At 38.5% G+C, this 22,237-nt stretch overlaps 1 protein-coding gene across 1 annotated transcript in view; it reads right to left on the bottom strand.

Moving 5' to 3' along the window:
• The window catches only part of efna3b (ephrin-A3b), a 111,121-nt gene that overhangs the window by 18,224 nt on the left and 70,660 nt on the right, over positions 1–22,237 (bottom strand). The window contains exon 2 of the mRNA XM_036592890.1: positions 1,127–1,413. Coding sequence (XP_036448783.1) covers positions 1,127–1,413 — 287 coding nt within the window. The remainder of the gene's footprint in view (positions 1–1,126; positions 1,414–22,237) is intronic.

The raw sequence follows: 22,237 nt of genomic DNA, 5'->3' as shown, positions 1-22,237 counted from the left end.
AGTGAAAACAAAGCCATCAGAGAAATAGCAAAAACATTAGGTGTGGCCAAATCAACTATTTGTTATATACTTTAAAAGAAAGGACACTCTAGTGAGCTTAGAAACACCAGAAGGCCCTGAAGAAGAATTCTTTTAGTGGTGGAAAAACCCTTTCAGAACAGTTGGCCAGATCAAGAACACCCACCAGGAAGGTGGCGTATCTGTGTCAAAGTCAACAATTCAGAGAAGACTTCACCAGAGTAAATACAGCGGATGTGAACCATTGGCAAGCATCAAAAACAGGAAGACCAGAAGGTCAAAACATCTTTAAAAAAGGCTGTACAGTTCTAGAACAACATCTTATGGATAACTGAGACAAAGATCAACCTGTGCCAAAATAATGGGAAGAATATGAAGAAGGGAAAGAACTGCTCATGATCTAAAGCATACCATCTCATCTGTGAAGCATGGTGGAGGTAGTGTTGGTGTGGGCTTTGGAACTGCCAGTGCTACTTTGTTTTCTGATGGCATGACTGCTGATGAATTTTGAAGTGTATAGGGCTATATTGTCTTCTCAGATTCACCCAAATGCTTCAAACCTCATTGGACGGTGCTTTACAGTGCAGATGGACAAAGACCCAAAGTCAGTCATCTTACCTTAAACCAATCGAGCATGCATTTGACCTACTGGAGGAAAACTGAATGTAAATGCCCCAAGTACAAGTAGGAACTGACAACAGCTACAGTAAAGGCCTGGCAGAGCATCACCAGGGAAGTGGTGACGTTCATGGGTTTTAAGCACTCACTGACCGCAAAGGATTCAAAAGAATCAAAAATATCAATAAAATGTATGATTGATAGTTTGTCCTATTAGTTAGAGACTCTATAAATGTGGGGGCAATGTATGAAAATGTATGTAAATAACCTCAAATTAAAGTGGAAATTCTGGACTTTGAGCTCATATTTATTTTTTAATTTGAACTCCAATATCCTGTCATAGACAGCTAAAATAACAACTTGTCCAAATATTAATGGACATGACTGTACATGATACGAAATCATAGAATTTATTATGATATGACATCTTAGGCCATATAACCCACCCCTATAGTATTGAATTGTTGTGTTATATTGTGTCCACACTTACAGATGTAGTAGTACTCGTGTCCCACGTGGAACTCGTAGCCCAGTGAGAAGGCGCTGTAGCGCTGGAACTTCTCAGAGAACTTGATTGGTGCATGAGGGGCGTGGGGCCGGTTGCACTCCCAGCGCTTGAAGCCCAGCTGCGGGTCGCATGTGCGGTAGCCGCGATAACTGACCATGTAGAGGACATACTGCTCAGCCACGCCCCTCTGGCTGCTGTTGTAGTGTGGACAGTAGATGTCCAGGTAATCGTTCACGTTCACCTGCAGGGTGTAGCCTTCCCTCCGCAGACTGAAAAGAGACAAAAGAGAGAGTAGGGGTGGGTTTCTTTGCTTTGTTTACAAAGTATACAAAGTTATACTATCCAATACTAGTGCCCCGATACTAAAATCAACCAACCTTGCCAAATGTTTCAGTAGTGACTGTTTCAGTATTGACAATTGTAGCTCATTTTGAGCAGAACTCAAAAATGCTAGCCAGTACATGACTAGCAAACACAGCTTTGAACAGCAGTACACACATAAAAAAGATAACATTTTTCATTAAAACACGAAAAAGTTTACTTAATTGCTGAAAATGTGTTTCAGTAATGACAATTTTTGATGTTCCACACTGATTTTCAGACTTTGGGTTACATGTACTTCAAAACAATTGGATCTAACAGCTCACCATGTGGCCATGACAGTCAGGGATGCAGCCTCACTTCCTGCTCTAAAATGCAGGGATGTGGCTAAAATAAGGCTCTGCCTACCACCTCCCAACAGAAAGTACCCAATAAATTAGAGTTTTGTATATATTTAGCTTATTACTATCTCTGTTAAAGCCTTGGGTTTAACAGATCATAATGTGACATATATTAAAAAGAAAATAAAGATGTTTTTACTACTTATATAAAGTTTTAAACATAATACAAAAAATCACAGTCAAAACCTTCCATTTTCATTGTTTTTTTACTTTGTTGCATTATTTGAAAACTCTAGTTACCCTTTGCATTGGGGTAAAATTTTATGATGAATGAAATATCAAAAATGGCCATAAATTACTTTAGGAAAAAGTTAAGAATGTTTATTTCCTTCTCCTGTAGTGTTACCATTTTGGAGAGACGTGGTTTTGTTCCAACAGTGACAATATATTAATTGTTATTATTAGTAAAAATGAGTGGTGTCAAAGTTACAGCATTCATAACAGATTAGTAATGCAGGTCAGCTGCAGTGACTATTTGACTGTGATCTCGTTCAAATACAGCTTTTAAATTGCAGATTCCATTAATGATGCTCTTTTTAAAACCGGTTATTTCCAGCTACTGCCATGCTGTGAATTTGTTTATCACTGAAGTACATCGAGTCTGAAGTATCATTTACAAGCGTGATGAAGTTCACATGAACCTTTTCCCACAATGAAAATGTTATTGAATCATTGAAAGTAATAAATACATTCTGGTGCATTCTTTTTGAATAGAAATATCTTTATCTTTCTCTAAAGAGCAAATAAGACAAATGCAATTAATTGTGATTAAATACACAAAATAATGATTAATTGCAGCATTCCCAAGATGATAATAATGTTATTGAATCAATTAAAGTAATAAATACATTCTGATGCACTAGTTTTTAAATGGAAAACTCCTAAAAAAAAACATCCTGATGTATTGCTTTTTAAATTTAAAACACTCTTTATCTTCCTCTAAATTTGACAAATGCAATTAATCACAATTAACTACACAAAATCAGTGCGATTAATCATGATTCATCTTCAACAGCCCTATTCATAATACATATGCATTACAAAATTATTTGCTGCAATCATTTTTTCACACTTACATAAGTATTGCTGTAAAATCACTGCAATGCATGGCCTCTCATGCTTTATTGCTTTAATAGGAGTATGGTAGGGGTCTCAAGACAGCAAGCTCAGAACCAACAATAAGCCCTTTCATTATGTACCAAAATAGTTATGATAATTAATGTTAAATATTCAGTCTTAATATTTTTGGAAGGATTCTGAAAAGGAAAGAAGCATTAGGACCAGGCGAATTGATACTTGAGCAATGATCCCCCCCTCCAGATGGAGAGAGAGAAACAGTTAATCAGATGGGTCTATGCTGAATTTACTATCACACACATACACAGTGTAGTCAACTCATCTGCTGATTCAGAGAGAAGTGCAGAAACTACCTCACTGGCAAATGCTGAGCTCCTCACAGAGCCAGGCTGCCAAATCCTGGCAGACTTTTTTCAATTCTGCGCTGGCAGTGTGGAGCAGAGCCCCCGTTACAAAAGAACTCTGCTGAACTATTGATATACAGTAATGCAATTAAGAGTCTGCAGGGTGCTAACGTTCAATACTGAACAAAATCAAGGCGTGTGAGCCCTGCTCCGCCGCCAAGAAATAAAACACACACACACACACACACACACACACACACACACACACACACACACACACACACACAAACAGCTGTATTTAGGGCCCTGGGCTTATTCTACTGGTATATACACTTAAATGCAAAAGTTGGGGTGCCCCAGATTAGGGTTGGGTGGCGTCCACTTGTGTCCTGACTTCAAACCTTCTTCAAATTGATGTGCATGTCTCCCAGTTTTCTGGGGTCGATACTTGAATCTTGCCACAGGATTCGTTGACTCTTTATTTTGAGTGATCCTTTTTAAATAAAACAAACACTCAACAGACTCTCAGTAACATGTTAAAAACATGAGGGTTAGGATTAGGTTTAGGGCTGAAGTTAAGGTTATGGTTAGGATTAGGGCCAGGGTTAGGGTTAGGTTTTGGGTGAGGTTAGGTTTCAGGGAAGGTTAAGTAAGTTAGGTTTTGGGTAAGGTTAGGTTTTGGTAAGATTGGGTAAGTTTACGTTTTGGTAAGATTGGGTAAGGATAGGTTTTGGTAAGATTGGGAAAGGTTAGGTTTTGGGTAAGGTTGGGTAAGGTTAGGATTTAGGTAAGGTTGGGTAAGGTTAGGTTTTGGTAAGATTGGGTAAGGATAGGTTTTGGTAAGATTGGGAAAGGTTAGGTTTTGGGTAAGATTGGGTAAGGATAGGTTTTGGTAAGATTGGGAAAGGTTAGGTTTTGGGTAAGGTTGGGTAAGGTTAGGTTTTGGTAAGATTGGGTAAGATTAGGTTTTGGGTAAGATTGGGAAAGGTTAGGATTTAGGTAAGGTTGGGTAAGGTTAGGTTTTGGTAAGATTGGTTAAGGTTAGGTTTTGGTAAGGTTGGGTAAGGTTAGGTTTTGGTAAGATTGGTTAAGGTTAGGTTTTTGGGTAAGATTGGGAAAGGTTAGGATTTAGGTAAGGTTGGGTAAGGTTAGGTTTTGGTAAGATTGGTTAAGGTTAGGTTTTGGTAAGGTTGGGTAAGGTTAGGTTTTGGTAAGATTGGGAAAGGTTAGGTTTTGGGTAAGGTTGGGTAAGTTTAGGATTTAGGTAAAGTTGGGTTAGGATAGGTTTTAGTAAGATTGGGTAAGGTTAGGTTTTGGGTAAGGTTAGGTAAGGTTAGGTTTTGGTAAGATTGGGTAAGGTTAGGTTTTGGGTAAGGTTGGGTAAGTTTAGGATTTAGGTAAGGTTGGGTAAGGTTAGGTTTTGGTAAGATTGGGAAAGGTTAGGTTTTGGGTAAGGTTGGGTAAGTTTAGGATTTAGGGTAAGGTTGGGTACGGTTAGGTTTTGGTAAGATTGGGTAAGGTTAGGTTTTGGGTAAGGTTGGGTTAAGCTAGGTTTTGGGTAAGGTTGGGTAAGGCTAGGTTTTGGGTAAGGTTGGGTAAGGCTAGGTTTTGGGTAAGGTTGGGTAAGGCTAGGTTTTGGGTAAGGTTGGGTAAGGCTAGGTTTTGGGTAAGGTTGGGTAAGGCTAGGTTTTGGGTAAGGTTGGGTAAGGCTAGGTTTTGGGTAAGGTTGGGTAAGGCTAGGTTTTGGGTAAGATTGGGTAAGGCTAGGTTTTGGGTAAGGTTGGGTAAGGCTAGGTTTTGGGTAAGGTTGGGTAAGGCTAGGTTTTGGGTAAGATTGGGTAAGGCTAGGTTTTGGGTAAGGTTGGGTTAAGCTAGGTTTTGGGTAAGGTTGGGTAAGGTTTTGGGTAAGGTTGTAGGTTTTAGGTAAGGTTGGGTAAGGCTAGGTTTTGGGTAAGATTGGGTAAGGCTAGGTTTTGGGTAAGGTTGGGTTAAGCTAGGTTTTGGGTAAGGTTGGGTAAGGCTAGGTTTTGGGTAAGGTTGGGTTAAGCTAGGTTTTGGGTAAGGTTGGGTAAGGCTAGGTTTTGGGTAAGGTTGGGTAAGGCTAGGTTTTGGGTAAGGTTGGGTAAGGCTAGGTTTTAGGTAAGGTTGGGTAAGGCTAGGTTTTGGGTAAGGCTGGGTAAAGTTAGGTTTTGCATAATAGAAGTAACATATTAACAGTACATCTACTTAGTGTAAGTAATGTATCAACAGAACATCTACAAGATATTTACTTCAGTGTATTCAGATGCTTTCCTCCAGCTGGTGAGCAGCATTGGTATGGAACAGATAGAAGGACTCGATTAGGCTAGCAGGTTAACATGTTAATGGAACCTAATGGAAATTGGCTTTTCAATAGAGACCACTAGTTTCTTGTAGAACACCTTTAGATCCATTGGGAGGCCGTCAAATGCATTTAGAATCAGCCACTGGTCACCGGTGAAGCCATTAGGACCCTTTATACTGTGATATCAAGCCAAAACACATTATAAAACCATCATGAACCAACAGAAACACTTGGTTTCTATTGGCTTTTCAGCAGGACTGATAAATAATAAGCTCAGGAAATAGTTTTACTTGATCCTATCACAACATTACGTCTGAAATAAGGTGGAGTCAAAGAGTCAAAGAATGAACTCTTTTGAAATCAGCTCCCCATCACTATCTTCAAATAATACTGCAACATACAGTATTATCCTATATTTGCATGAAAGTGTTGTGACATTAAAGCGTTCATGTTGCATTTGCATCTGCACATCCATGCGAACCTCCTCCCATGCAGCTGGTTTTATCTGATACTTTTGCAAGCAGTTAGCAGCTCTACACACATTGACCGAGCCTTTTAAAGAGACAGTCACTACGCTGAAAACTTTATTCAAGTTTAAAAGTTGTTAAAGAAGCGCTTCACTTCCCATGGCCATGTCAGTCAAACAGCCCCTTCCTGTCAAAGTTCTTGGCCATGCTGAGAGTTGAAACACACCAGCATCTGGCTTGCGAGACTAACATATTTGCACTAACTTTTACTTTTATTTAATTCTCCGTCCTGCTTGCTGAGCCCCCTCGTGGGCGGAGCTGAAGCTTTAGCCCTTAAAAGCCCATTAAGTTAATATGGACTTGCACACACATACACACACTGTGGAGCCCAGGGGTGTGATGTTTCATTAACTGAATCACTAAATCAATCTAAATTCCGGCCATTTCCACTGCATTGATCCCCATAATAGCAACATTGCTTCAAATCGCTCTTGTCTCAGCCCTGATTCCATTCCAAATGATTTTGATGCGATGACTCATGTTGCTTGTAACAAAAAGACCAGGAACAAAATGTGTCCTGAGAAACACCATCTCAGTATGCTAGACAAACAATCTGGTATCATCTAGACAGCCTACATTTTCATGCAACATGCACATACACGCTTGCCCACGCAACAGCACACATTTTTTAATAATAAATTGAGAACAGTGACTTACTGCTCTACATTGTTAAAATAAGCATAGTGTAACTGCAGTGATGGCTAATTGTTCTATCACAGGATGTCTCTTGTTTCACCATAGACTAAAATGTTATAAGCCAATATGTTATATGCCAATTGACCTGTCCATGCTCTGCCCAACAATGTCCTTTTGTAGCTACTGATGGATTATAGAAAGTTAAGTCTAATTCAAGCTAATGGCAAATTGTAGCTCAGATTTGACCAAAATACTGACATTTAGAGTGTGTTACGAGCTTCAAGTGATGTTTATATTGTATGCAGGTGAAAGATCACACTGTTAGGCCATTTTCTTAGCATAATAACGTTATTAATTTCGCCACAGCAACACAGTCCAGCACGGTAGCGCAGCATTTTAAACTATAAACTCAACATTATGTAGCAACTCTAAAGCAGACTCTCTAAAGCCCTAAAACACTGAGCAGAGGGGTCGTTGGTAGCCCAATCAGGGCTATGCATACTTTTTGAGCATGTAGCGCTGGTGCTATAAAAGTTGCAAGTATCATATCATTCCAATAAGTGGAACAAATTCTCATTTAAACTGTAAAAAAACAGAAGCAGCATTTAAAGATTTTCCTTTTGATATTCATGTTGAATTCTTTTTCTCTTGAATGATTTGGTTTCCCCACAAGAGGGTGCTGTTGGCCCTTATGTAGCATCTTCAGTGTAAGGAAACCCACACCAGCAGAGATGCACATGTGGTTGGACTCCTACTCATCTTGCCCACCGTCCCAGCTTTTTTGAAATTGGTTTTGTACCTAAATTGCGTATTATTTGCCACTGGGGGTGCTAACTGCTTTGCCATTCGGAGACAAAACGTTCCACCATCAAAATCGTTGTGGCCTGTGGTTCAGGTACCAAATGTTGAATTATAGTTAAGCATACTGTATAGCCAAAACATGTGCAAAATCTTTTTGTAACTCTTCATTATTGTCATGTGTGTTATCAACTGTGGTTGGTATAGGGTAGTGGGTAACACCTCTGCCTTCTATGCTGTAGAGTGGGGTTCAGTTCCCCACTTAGGCATGCACCCTACACTGCACCAATAAGAGTGCTTGGGCAAGGCTCCTAACACTACCTTCGCCTACCTGTGTAAAATGATCAAATTGTAAGTCGCTTTGGATAACAGCGTCTGCTAAATGCCATAAATGTAAATATAATGGTATTACCAGGAAGGATCATAATCTAGGAGGCCCAAGAAGACCTGAAAAGTAACATGGGTAGGAGGGGTAAACACTAGCATGTTATTATTTCATTTATTTTGGACCTATTCAAGTGCTGTTTGCTTACTTAATAATCCTGGTCAGTAATGGATCCCTGATTGTTGCACAGTCATTTGTGATAAACACATTGTCGTTTACAGAAAAGGCTTTAGTCACTGTTCACAAGCCCACATAATGTAGCCCACTGTCTCAACACAGTCATGCACCCATTTACTCGTTATCTAACAGTCATCTCAGTTTCCCAGCTCTGAGGTGAAATAAGGACGGGAAGGTTCTTGCATAATAGTGTGTGTACGAGTAAATGTGTGTGTGTGTGCGAACGAGAGAGAGAGAGAGAAAGTGAATGAATGTAACTTTTTTTTGGTCGTGACATTGTTATTAAAGCATTAAGCATTATAATCTCGCAGCAAGGTTGAGCCAGAAATGATCTTTGTGTTTTAATGAACAAACCAGAGGGAGAAAGAGTTCTTGATATGAAGAGGCTGGAGGGATCTGTGTAGGACTGGGTGATAAAACAATAATGATAAAAAAAAGCAGAAGCTTAAACCTTGAGCAATCGCCACTTGGGTACACAAGGTGGCAGTGTGAGCTGTTTTTACACTAGATATGGAAAGGAGAAGAAGTCTAGCCATTCACTTGCAACAGCAAAAAGCAGTGTAGCCAGATTGGGTGGGTTCACACAGGACTTTGGTTTGATTTGGGGTGGGCAAAGGTGCTCTGGTGGGTGGACAAAATTGACTGACATACATTAGTGGATTGCTCCACAAATCTGTATCGTTCACAATCGACATCAGTGGTTAACATACCCACTATTACTATTGACGTTATGTATGTGCATTTGGGTCTAACATGGCATAAATTGTGCAGTTCACTTACAGTACTACATTACTGACTGTAAAGAGCTCTGCAATAGCAGGAAATGGTAACAGCCTGTGATCTATTCAGCAGAGCAGATAAGCAAATACGATGCAATGGAAATAATTTAACCATTTTATTTTAAATTACTTGTAGTTTCTTTCTTCAGGCATTAAATAAATGTTTTTGTTCAAATGTCTGACAGTGCCTTCTAACAACTAACATACTTACCTGCAAATTTTCAAAGGCAATACAGCAGCAAATAATGTAACATAGACAGTGTATTATTGATGTTATACTGGTTTAATACTGTATTATTTCATATTGCGGTTAAAATGACCTTAGATTCTTTGATGTGTACTTTTTGGGGAGTTTTTCATGCATTTGGGCAGGTTTTGAACATTTTTTAGCTGGAAATTATAAAAGCAATATGGCAACTCTTACACAAACCAGAGGGACAGTTAGCTAGTGAGCAGTCCACAGTGTTTACCTAGTGAAATTTTTGAGTTTTTTAAGTAAAATGATTTGGTTTTCTTATTGGACGCAATGCGGAGTGACCAAAATCAGCCTATTAAAATGGAGAATTTTGCAATATGGAGAAAATGCATGCAATAATTATCAATAATTTCCAGTATCATTGTGCTTAGATTTTTGGCCATATCACTCAGCCATGGGAATCACTTCTATTGCAATTTTTAAAACATTTTATTATGTACTAAATATATATATATATATATATATATATATATATATATTTATATATATATAGTGATGTATTGCTTTTGAATGCAACTTTATTATGTTTAATAAGTTTACATTTTTCTGTCTTAAATTTTTTTCTTGAAGCAAAATAGAACTGAAAAGTAGGCAAAATTCATTACACTTCCTCCTACCAGCGCCACCACTGGCAAAAGTGTTTCTCTCACCACAATGAAAAAACAAAAGAATCATGTGGAGAAAGAAAACAATGGATTCTGGTATCCTATGATTTAACCAAATGGCTGCATACACATGAAAAATAATAAAACAAATACTTGGGCCTTCTGTCTTACAATATTACTTTACCCATTTAAGTCTTGGCTAATTTACACTCGCTACCTGTGGGCTCCTCTATCATAAGACGCTACCAATGAATTTTATCACATCCGTCTTCCAAGACACCACTGCCAAACATCATTAGACAGCTCAACACGCTTGGAGGAGAACACTAACTGCCAATTCTGTATGTCAGCTAACAGGCGTTCATGTTGGTTAATCTTACAGGGCTAGACCTGATCTGGTAACAAGAACATCTGGGGACAACCATGAGAATTTTTAGGTTAAATGTGGGCAGGAACGTAGACTTGTTTAGATATGGAAAACTGAGTGTCAAATTTCTAAATCAATCCCAAACCAATCCGGCACCTGTGCTCCTGAATGATAATGAGCTAACTATCTAGTTTGGCCAGCTAGCTCGTTTTGCTTGTGTTGTATTGCACTCCGGACACTAAAAGAGACAAGAGGAATTCACAGATTATAAAAATTTGGGAATTAGGGGAATATGGAGGCAGGTTTTGGAAGGGCCGCACCCTAGTTAGCAGTGGATCACAGCATAAAAATTCAAACAAGTTCATGTGTACTCAAGTCTAGTCTTGCGAGACTAAGTGTGGGGGGGGGGAGGTGGACCATCCAACCCACTCAGACAGAGCGAAGACAATTATTCTGTCTTGGACCACTGGATGACAGTACTAATTTTTCAACAATATTGCGATACTACGCCGTATGAATTTTCTTCCTCACCTCTAATATCACCCAGGCCTAGCGGGCAGGAACGCAACTCTGTTGTTTACTCCTCCACACTCATTCATCACTGTCACCCCCCCCACATCCCCCAAAGAGCAAGCGAAAGAGCCAAACATCAATAGCTTTATTTCTTCCATTTCCTGTCTTAACCAGAACAGCATGTGAGTGGATGTGCATGTGTAAAAGAGGTAGGATGGTGTAATAACCCATAGTAACCAGCAGGTGACAGTACATAGATGTCTCTCTCTCTCTCTCCCTCTCTCATTCTAGGTCACTTCTCATGGGAGATTATTATTCAATTATTAAATGAAGATCGAAAATGCAGCCTTTATACCTCTCACTCTCTGTTCTCTCTCTTTCTCGCTCTCTCACTCTCTTACCCACCTTCTATAGGGATCTGTTGCTCATCTCACTCCATTCACTTCACCTATATCTCTTCATTATGTTCACACTGATGGGCTTTTGTTTGTTTATTCGTTTATTGCTTTTATACGCAAAATGTAGTTTGTGGTGTTCAACTGGGCATTTTTTGCTTTGCCCACACCAAGACATGGCTGGGCCCCTGAACAGAAACGCTAGATTTAACTGGCGAGATTAAAAGAGTCTCCACTGAAAGAGTCATTGTGAAACTGCTACAAGGTAAAATACATGTTAATTTGTTTGTCACAAGCTGCAAGTAAAACATGGAATGTCTTTTAGAAGCTTCAAATGTCTTTGTTTACTCTAGAACTGCCTTCCATTCAGCATTAAATGCTGCAGCATTTACATCCTGGTGCCTAAATGTGCCAGGATGTAACTGCCGCACCTTTTAAAGTGTAATTTGAAGTAGAAGCTAACTCAGAAAACGTGAACCACTGTTGTCTTAGTGCTAACAAAGTGGTAGAATCATATAGGGGTGCTAGCAGAAGTTAGCATTATCGTTGAGGTGGGTTTTTTCCTCTTGTTTTGACATATATGGCTCAATTGAAGGCCTAGATTTCATAGTCATGGTTTGCAACTGGGTATACACTCACTGATCTACCTTGGCTTTGACATCAAGCGGAAAATTGCCAAAGCTTTACTTCACCAAGGGTGTACTTGCACTTGTGTGGGGCCCTGTGTACTTCTGAGGGGCCCTAAGCAACTGTTTATATAGTGCTTATACCAATAAACAGCCCTGCAGTTTCATTCTGACTCTATTGTCTTTTGCCCAGGGATGCTAATTGCCTCAAAATTGTTTTAAAATTGTGTTTTCAGATAATTCATAATAGAGATAATAGAGATAATTCACAATAGCCTCAGACAATGTGCGAACAATTGGGGAGCTCTGAAAGACAGATCATGAGAGAGCGAGAGAGAGAGAGAGAGAGAGAGTAAGAGACAGAGAGAAATGTGAAAAGTGCTGTTGTTCTGTTTGTCTCCAGTAGAGGGCAGTGAAGTGATGATGAAAAATATAGCAATACTGCAGAATGGGAGAATTTCATTCATCATATGGTGATTATCATCAGAGAACCCAACACAGACACATATCCATTTCATATGCTGCTCTTCTCTTTCACAGGCATTTTTCTTTTTTTTTCACCAGCTGTAGCTAACATTATTTTATTCTCCTCGTTCAGTTAGAGGAGCTTTCTGTGTTTGGATTTATTACCATTTTAGTTTATGAATGCGCATCAAACACATGAGCTGTAGCGTGTGTGTGTGTGTGTGTGTGTGTGTGTGTAGGACGTAGGCGTGTGGGATACAAGCTGCTGAGCTGAGCAGCAAGGGACTCTGGGACAGCAGGTTAGAGCAAGATCAAAGCAGAGCGGATCAATGCCACTAAAGTACAACCAGAGAGCGAGAGTGAGCTATCAGTTTGAAAAACACATGACACTGGATTAAGAAAAGATATATTTATATATATATATATATATATATATATATATAGGAGAAGAAAAAATCCTACTGTATTTTTAATGTAAGTTAATGGAACAAGAATTTTCCAAGTCATTTTGGGCCGTTTCTTTTAGTTCACGTATCACAACATTATCACACAATGTAAAGGACAATAGGACAAAAACTGCAAAAACATCAAAAATGGAGATACGGTTTTCTTCCATCAACAGTGTGTGTGTATATATATATATATATATATATATATATATATATATATATATATATATATATATATATTAATGTGAACTTTCAAGGTTTTGTTCTGGCAGCAAAGATAGAGAGATGGATTGATGGACTGATGGATGGATGGATGGATGGATGGATGGATAGACAGATTTGAAAACACCAGCTGCCCTTTACATTGTGTGAATAGACCAATAGATCAGTGGTCCAATAGTTCGAAATTACTTGAAATTGAATCGTGTTACAGTAACATTAAAGTTATTAATTTTTTCAAAACTATTTTTTTACAATAATATGTTGACTAAAGATTAAGACCGCACAGCATTCTGAATAAAGATTATCTATTGAAAGGAAAATATAGTTCGTAGTCCTGGACTAGGCTTGATACCCATCTGAGGAAACAGGAAACTCACCCCTAATATATATATACTCTGTATATATATATATATATATATATATATATATTCTGAAGTTGTGAATGTCAGTAAGATACGCGTAATGCAGATATAATAAACTGAACTAAAACTGGGAGGGGAAAGTGATTATACATGAGAGAGAGCGCAGGAGATCATATGGGTACTATACTAGTACATGCATCCAGTGCTTAGACAGCAAGACAGTAGGGAATACAGAAAGAGAGGGAGCTGAATCAGCAGACGGCATTACGGGCAAACAGCGCTCCACTCTTTTCTCACTGTGCTTATTTCCACTCTCCTCTTAATTAACCCTCACTCTCCGTTTAATTAAAGCGGAGCATCTGCCCTCGAAACACAAACACACACTAGCCTTTTACACAGGTGTACAAACAAAAGTCAGAGACCACCCTTCATTTATTTCATTTCCAGTCTAAAGTATACGAAGCCTCAATGACTATAATTAATATCACATTTTTCAGTATTTATAGCTTCCATTCTTTTCAGGAGACTCACTTTCAGTTTATGAAATAAATTTGCAGTGGTATTTTTCCACACCTCCAAAGTTCAGTCTTAGAAGCTGGTTGCATTTTCTGCTTCTCAGGATCAAAAACACATTCAGTGATTTTGAGGTCTGGGGTGGCTAATAATGCACTTAAAGGGCTCACATCATGGAAAACTGAACTTTCATCATTTTTGTGATGTCACAAAATCCCACCCATTTCCGTACATCTGCCTACATCAGTTTAGCTCTGCCCACTCACAATGAAGTTTTAAGTAGCATATCAGCTCGAGCTTCTTTTTTTTTAATGAGATGCAATACAGGGCAACTAATCAGAACCAAGCCAACCAAGACTTCTTTACACATATCAGTCTTAAAGGCACAGTAACAAAAACAGCCTGTTTATTTTGAAGGGATAAAGAGAAAAACGATCACGTGAAAATGAATTAGGATTGTTTTTGATGCATATTTACAAAAATGTATTGTTAATAGTATCACGAGAAGTGGGTTTCAAACAATAAGAAATGTTAAAACGTCTGTAAAACGTGTATTTTACTTGAGAGATTCTGTGCATAAACATTGTGTGATGAATAAAAATGATATTGTTTGTGACTTTATTTTATGTTTTACTTCAAATTCTGTAAATAACACACACAATTATAGAACTGGTAAAATTAAAAGCCTTTATTTATTACAGTAAATTACTCTGACTAAGTACTTTTACTGTTGTGTAAAAATACAGGAGATTACTTTATTTTAATTACAACTACTTACTGTAAAAGTACAGGAGAGTACGGCAGTCTTGTGGTCCAGGTCACAATATACAGTCACAATATACAGTTGTTATTTATGTCCTGTTAATATGGTGCAGTAAGTTACTGTTGAAATAATGCCAGGGATATAATTTTACCCCGAAACCTACTTAAAACCTGAACACAGGTACATCCTTATTCTCTCACTCTAGTCTCAGTTTCATCACTACACCTTCCTCTAAGCGTATTTTGTGGAGGATAGTAGTGGTGAGGCTGAGTGTGATGGAGTCATGGCTCTGTGTTAGTGTGGGTGTAGTAGGGGAGTCTGGTTTTCAATCTGTTCAGGAATCAATATGTGTGCAAGGAGGTGCTAGCTGCAGTGCTCAAGGCCGACCCCTCATTACCGTGTATGTTTGTCCCTGTGTGTGTGTGACAGAGAAAAGTGGTTAAATCACACACACACACACACCTCAACCCAACTTCCCCTTGTTCCAAAGCCCATTGCCACAGACAATAAGAGAGAACTATCTCATTTTGTTTTCAATTCAAAGTAGTTTTATTGGCACGACGATCTTCTGGACATACTTTATAGAACTAATAGCAGTTAGTGGTGGTCACTGAGCCTGCACTTGGCCAGGATCTGTCTCTGCTGTTGTGGGTCTCTGACGGTGAAGAGATACCCTGCCAATTCATACTCTATAGCTGTTGTCACTGTGTCTACTCTCATTAGACTTTGGTCAGAAGTGCTAGACTGAGGCTGCTGTGTGTTAGGGGGTCAGCGAGTTAGTTAGTCTCAGGACCAGCTGACAGAGAGGACTGGGTTTAGGGCTGAGCTCTTGGGTTTTAATGCTTTATACTGCAGTGAATTTGGATTACTGAATTTTAGATGCAGTCCAAAGTTTAGACATCTTCTCTAAATAGGTGTAATCAATGGAAATTGGCCTAATTCTGCCTTACGTGTTGGTGTTCTGTAGCCACAGTGTTGCTGCCAGTCGTCATATTAGGAGATGTAGTGTGATATAAAGTTTCTGAGGGGTTAAGGCTGCCCTCTTGTTGGTATTCTTAGAGTTTATTTTCCAGCGTTAGACGAGACATCACATGCAGGACTTATTTAAATGCCAAGAATCAGAGCGTGGCACCTGAAAAGAAACTATTTCCAAACGCCTCAAGAGGCGGGCAGCCCGACGGGCAGCGTGAATATTAATGAAGCCACCGCCTCCAACTGCTGCGCTAAAATTTATGTTGGAAATGAAACTGCTGCACGACAAGCTTTTTTTCAGTCATGTTGAGACAGTCAAACAAAATCATCATGCTTTTGAATTATTATATTGAATCATATTAAGCAGAAGGAGATACACAGTGTCTGTGCAGGACCTTCGGAGACATAAACATTCTTGCTTAGAAAGAAGCATTATATGAAAGAATGTTTAGTTATTTGAGTTGAAAGTGTTTGGGTACTTGAGTAAAACAATGTTCAGATATTTGAGTTCAACAAGTTTAGGCTCTTAAGTTAAAAGGATTTAAGCATTTGAGTTGAAAGTGTGGGTAACTGAGTTAAGGGTTCAGGTATTTGAGTTGAAACTGTTCAGCTATTTGAGATGAAAGAGTATTTATATTTGTATGACACATCAATAAGTATTGAAAGCATTAATACACGCAACAGTGACAATTGCAGTTAGTTACTTGGTAAACAACAATAATGTAAAAAAAATAGAGCAATGTACAAAAACTGGGAAATTTACATTTACAGTCATATGCAAAAGTTTCAGCACCTGGTCAAAGTTTATTAATGATATTTAGTAATTATACAATTCAAATTACACAGAACACCTTTCTGCACATTTTAAGGCACAATTACTGTTTATTTGCTGTAGTTAACATATTCGGGAAACATTTTAAAGAAATTCATTTTATATGGTACGCAAAGCGGAGTGCCTAAAACTCCCTTCCTTGTGAAAAAATTGCAGTAATGCACGGCCTTTCGTGGCTTATTGCTTTTAGAAAATGGCGGCCAACATAAAACATAATAAAATACACTGTTTTTCAGAAATGTATTTATTATTATAATCAACATAAACAAGTATTCAACCAAGACATGTTCCTTTAGAGTATGGTGTCGTTGCCAAGCAACCATGGACTGCTGAATGAGGAGAACGTTCTTGGCCGATGCTGTGTATTGTGGTTAGTTAATGAATTTTTAAACTTTTTGTCATATAAAAATGAACATATGATAACACAGCACGGTTTAATGCAAAACATTCCTTTATAAGTACTTTTTGATCACCAGATTACCACCGCGAGTCTTATATAGCACCAATCCAGCGGCGCCCCTCTTTTCGTGCTGGGGCTGAATCTCAAATGTCTCCCTGTTCCCTACGTAGTGCACTATGTAAATACTGGATCCTGCAGCCCAACGGTGCAAAACATAGCTAAGAAATAGTCATTTGGGGCTCAGCCACATCCATACTCGATAAATGATGCGCTATTTGGCTGCAGAAGCTAGAACTTTCATAGCTTGCACACTATTTAGGGAATACGGAGCCGTTTGGGATTCAGCCTGGGTTTGATACTACTCCTGACTGAATCATGAACATTTGAAGCATGTATTTCAAGTGATATTTTTTAGACTTTTATACTGCTGTTTTAGAGATAATCATTTCATGAGTACTTCATTTAAAGCCTGTGATATTGATGATGACTCTGTCTAGGCTGTTGTCTATCTTTTAGCCTGTTAGCTAGCTATCCAGTCTAGTTCTAGTTAAGAACATAAGTTGTCAGCCCCTCAGTTTAAATAAAAAACAGCTTCTTACTTCCTCAATATACGTGGTTCAGCAAATCAGATTTTAGGACCGGAACCATCCCATTTTATAAGCTAGATTTCTATACTATATTGCATCATTATTTACCTAATAACTAACTGCAGCTAAATTTCATAGACGATTTCCAATACTGTCGACTGTGTCAACCAGGGTCACCTAAACTTCCTTCCTGCTGATAACTAAAGTGAAAGGAAAGAAATGAAACAAGACCAAATGAGAAAAAGGATCATTTGTCAAGTCTATGGATAAAAAAAACTCTTTGCTGCTACTGTCTCTGAGCTTTGACAGGTCCACGGCTGATACAGCCACACAGTCAGCTTCCTTCACCGCACTTTTGTCATTCGTTCTTTCTGTCTTTTCTGGAAGAATGATGAGGATTTAATCTCTCTTTCTCGCCCACCAGAACCCCCCCTCGCCCCCCCATCTCTCTGTACTGCTCACTCAGGTGCAACTAAAGAACATGGCTCCCTACTGAGCAGTGAAGGCAGGTGCGTATGTGTGTGTGTGTGTGTGTGTGTGTGTGTGTGTGTGTGTTGTTTATGTGCTTCATAATATGAAGAGAGAGAGATAGAGAGAGAGACTTTCATTACTATCATTCATTTTCTCATAATTTCAGAGGGGCACTCAACTGAAACTGAAATCGAGCCTTTATGACTCTCTTAATAGCTTTAAGTGGCATTTGGATGGCAGTGCAAGTAGTAGTAGTAATTAATTATGGTCATATCAACAGTAAGGTTGTCACAATATAGGAATTATGACTGCAGCGCCGATACCCAGTGTAGGATGTCGATTAGCGATATTGTAATAATACTTTGGCCGAAAATGAAAAACACTTGACTGAACACTTCTAATATCTCTAATATGGACAACTGATTTTCAAATTCACTCTTTATGAATACAAGATTTGCTGACACTATAAATGCCAACTTACTCATTATCTAATAGATGATATTCAGTAAATATATAATTCAAATGACTTTTTTGTTGATTTTCTAAGTGGAAATATGTGAACACAACATCTAGAGAGCACAAACCTAAATATAGCATTGTGCATTTCTGCACTTTTTTATTTTTGTGCCATAACCTTTGCACAAGCTACATTTTATGTTAAATTTTTTCCCAATATGTTAAATTCAGCCAATAAACAGTAACTGTGCATTAAAATGTGCAGATGTATCAAGCAATCCTACCTGGTCCGCAAAAGTATGTTAATTTTCTATTAGTATTATGGTTTCTGGTACCTCAACAACAGTCTATGGGACAGCGGTTACACCTCAATTCTACACAATTCTACACAGTTCCACACCAGTCATATCACCAAACACACTAACTGCAGTTCAGCCAATATAAACACTTAACGTCAGGTCAGCAGCTCAGAAACTGAGCCCATGTCTTAATGAACCTGCAGCAAAGAAAGGATGCCAGGTGTGTAGTTCAAGCAAATAGATTAAGGTGTAAAAGACCTAGTTTCTGGGGACATTTACACTGAAATATTTTAAGTATTCATGTAATATTTCAAGGTCTACTACAAGTGCCTGTATTTTACTGTTGACATTTTTTCCATATTTTGAATAAACAGTGGTCAGGTTGGGTTACAGCACAACATTAATTAAAAATGAAATAAAAACATAGGCCATGGATTTGTTGAGATTTTTCATTACGGCCCTTTTTCTGGTTGAGTTTGACACCCCTGCTGTAGAGGATGTGTTCACTTATTTTCACTTAAAAGATTAACATGTACTTTGACCAGGGGCGCCCAAACTTTTGCACAGGACGTAAGTGCTACCGTGTGAATTATTAAACATTTACTTAGTGACATACAAATAATTAAAGCACTGTACATGCTTTTAAGAAATGTGCAACATGCACTGCGGTGTCTGATCCACTCGTACCAGCGCAACGCACACTAACACGCCACCACCATGTCAGTGTCACTGCAGTGCTGAGAATGATCCACAAATAATACCTGCTTTCTGGTGGTCTTGTGGGGGCCCTGACCATTGAAGAACAAGGTAACAAAGTATGCAGAGAAACAGATGGACTACAGTCTGTAACTGTAGAACTACAAAGTGCTCCTATGTGGTAAGTGGAGCTGATAAAATGGATAAAGTGTAGGAGGTGGACTTTATGAGGTGTCCAGTCAGTTTATGCACTGTAAGTATACTAAATAGCAAAAACAACAGTGTCTGAATATTTGTTTCTCCTCACAGTGCAGGTCAAATGAAACGACCAGATGTTAACCCCTTAAATCTGAAGGTTATTACATACTAAGGCCTATTATTCAGTAACTACAGGGGCTTCTATGCAAACTGACTGAGTTATTCTTAGGTTATAGGCTTGTGTAATAGGTATTTGGGCCTGCTGGTGGGCCCTGGCCATTTAAGGGGTTAATGGGGTCAAAAATGGAAAGAGAATGCATCATCAAAAAGAAAACCTTAGTTGGCAATTAACTCTTCACCATACGTGTGCTGCCTGGTGTCTCTCTTATTTTCACCTTGTTTACTTGGCAGCTTTTAGTTGCACCAATTATCTGGAGCTACCACCGCGAGAGAGAGAGGGAGGGAAGGAGGGAGGGAGAGTGGCTGAGCTGTATATTCCATTTTAAAAGCTTTCGGCAACAGTGCAGCTTTTGTGTCGTGAATTAAAATTGAATTAGCATCGACCGTGTATGAGTGTGTGTTTCACAGAGACGGATGACGTAAGACAGCGACTGATGGATTCAGGAGGGGAACAATGGGTGATAAAGAAGCGGAGGTTAAACGGTAATGGAGGGATGAGGGCGGAGAGCAAGATGGAAAGGAGGAGCTGGACAAAACAAAAAGAAAGGGAAGGGTCAGAGTCAAAGTTGGCAAAGGAACTGAGAGCGAAAGTAAAAAGTAAACACTATTTTGTACAGGTTGCAATTGAAGACAGAAAGAAAATCACCACCAAAGCGAAAACTTGTGCAACCTTGACAGATCTGGTGGTGTTTTTATTGGCGTAATGTATGGACAGTATCAGTAGGGAACCATGACTGTTAGAGCTAGGCATTCAGTTTGAGCCAAAAATATCAAAACTTGTCAAAAAATGAGACACAAAAAACACGTTTATTAATAATGCTACGTCTGCTAGCGCCCCTATTGGATTTCTAATAGTACGGTATGTTTGCAGGAAGCTAATGGTGGTGCACATTTTTTGGTCTTTCTGGATTAAACCTGGACTTTTGAAGCTTGTAAAATAATAACATGTATTAGCAGTTTTACTGTGACTCCTCCAGTCATATCTCACAATTGAGACTTAGTACTTAATGATTATGACTTGCTATCTTATAATAATGAGATGTCATTATATGGAGTTTCTCATAATTGTGATTGCAATGTCATAATTACGACTTAGTATCTCATAGCAATAACTTACTTTGCCCTAATTATGACTTAATATCATAATTATGACATAGTATGTCATGATAACCTTCTATGTAGTATCTCATAATTATGATGTAGCATCTTCTAATTATGACTTGCTATCTCAAAATAATGAGAATACCTCATAATCATGTCTTATTGCATTAAAATGAGATTCTACTTATAGATACTAGATAAAATTTCTTACTTGTGCCTTATAGTTCATAATTATGAGATTCTGTCTCTGTCTCTGATGAAAAAAACGAGACCAAAAAAAACTTTTATGATAATGCTAACTTCTGCTAGCACACCTATGGGTTTTTTAAAGTACAGTATGTTGGCAGGAAGCTAACGGTGGTGCACATTTTTGGCCTTTCTGGATTAAACATTAAACAACTTTTGAAGCTTGTAAAAGAAATTCCATGTTTTATTTAACAGACTAACATATATTAGCTGTTTCCATTTCGAAACCTGGCTAGATTACATCTCACATTCAGTTAGTGCAACCCTGGTCCTGGAGAGCCACCTTCCTGCATAGTTTAGCCCCTTACCTAATCTGATCCAGCCAATCAGGGACTTAAGAAGAGGTTGAGTAGCTGGAGCAGGTGTGGCAAATTGTGGTTGGGACTTAGCTCTATCAGGAAGATCTCTCCAGGAAGGCTCTCCAGGACCAGGGTTCGAGACCATTGAGTTAGTGACATATCTAGAACCTCCAGAAGGCCTAAAGTGACAAATAGAGAGGGCTCTGTTTTTTTGATTAACTACCATGAGGAAAACAGTAAGTTTGCCTGGTGAGTTTCTCCAGCACGACTGGAGTTTAAGTGCTGAGCAAGGGCGCATTGATGCTATTGATGCTTTGCTCGTTTCTAGCTATTGGAGGCGAATTTGAATTCTCACGCTTCACTTGTCTTCTGAAATAAAATATGGCAAGCATAACCATAGTAACAGACATCTGACGAAGTTGCTGTATATCAAATTTACATTTGCTGCAGTTCTAGCAGGCCTACGGCAGGAAACCAATCCATTCACATGAAAAGAGTCTGCGACTAACCCAGAAAGGTTTGCATGCACTGCACATTGATAACAAGAAATAGTGAACTGCTCAGTATACAACATTAATGCAATTGCAACCTATAAAAATGCTCAGTAACCATGCAAAAAATGCCATATCTGAAATGTACATGATGCATTTAAATAAGTTATTCATCCTCCTTCAGGATTTAAATTCTTTTAAATTCTTCATTTTTATTCTGAGCCTATTTCTGCCATTTATTAGCCAAATAGCCATTTAAGAAGTCATAACAATGAGACAGTTCCCCGTAATTATGCCTTAGCATCTTATAATTATGCCATAGCACCTCATAATAATGACTTGCTATCTCATAAAAATAAAATATCTCATAATCATGACTTCCTGTTTCATAAAAATGAGATTCTATTTAGTATCTTTGAGCATCTCATAATTATAACCTGCTATCTCATAATGATGAGATATCTCGAACGTATGACTTATTTTCTCATAATTATGGCTTACTGTGTCATAATAATGAGATCCTGTCTCATAAGTGAGACTTTGTATCTCATAATTATGACT

This window comes from Colossoma macropomum, unplaced genomic scaffold (genome assembly GCF_904425465.1).
Source record: "Colossoma macropomum unplaced genomic scaffold, Colossoma_macropomum, whole genome shotgun sequence".
Lineage (NCBI taxonomy): Eukaryota > Metazoa > Chordata > Actinopteri > Characiformes > Serrasalmidae > Colossoma > Colossoma macropomum.
The sequence above is the reverse complement of the archived record's forward strand: the minus strand, read 5'-3'. Positions and strand labels throughout refer to the sequence as shown.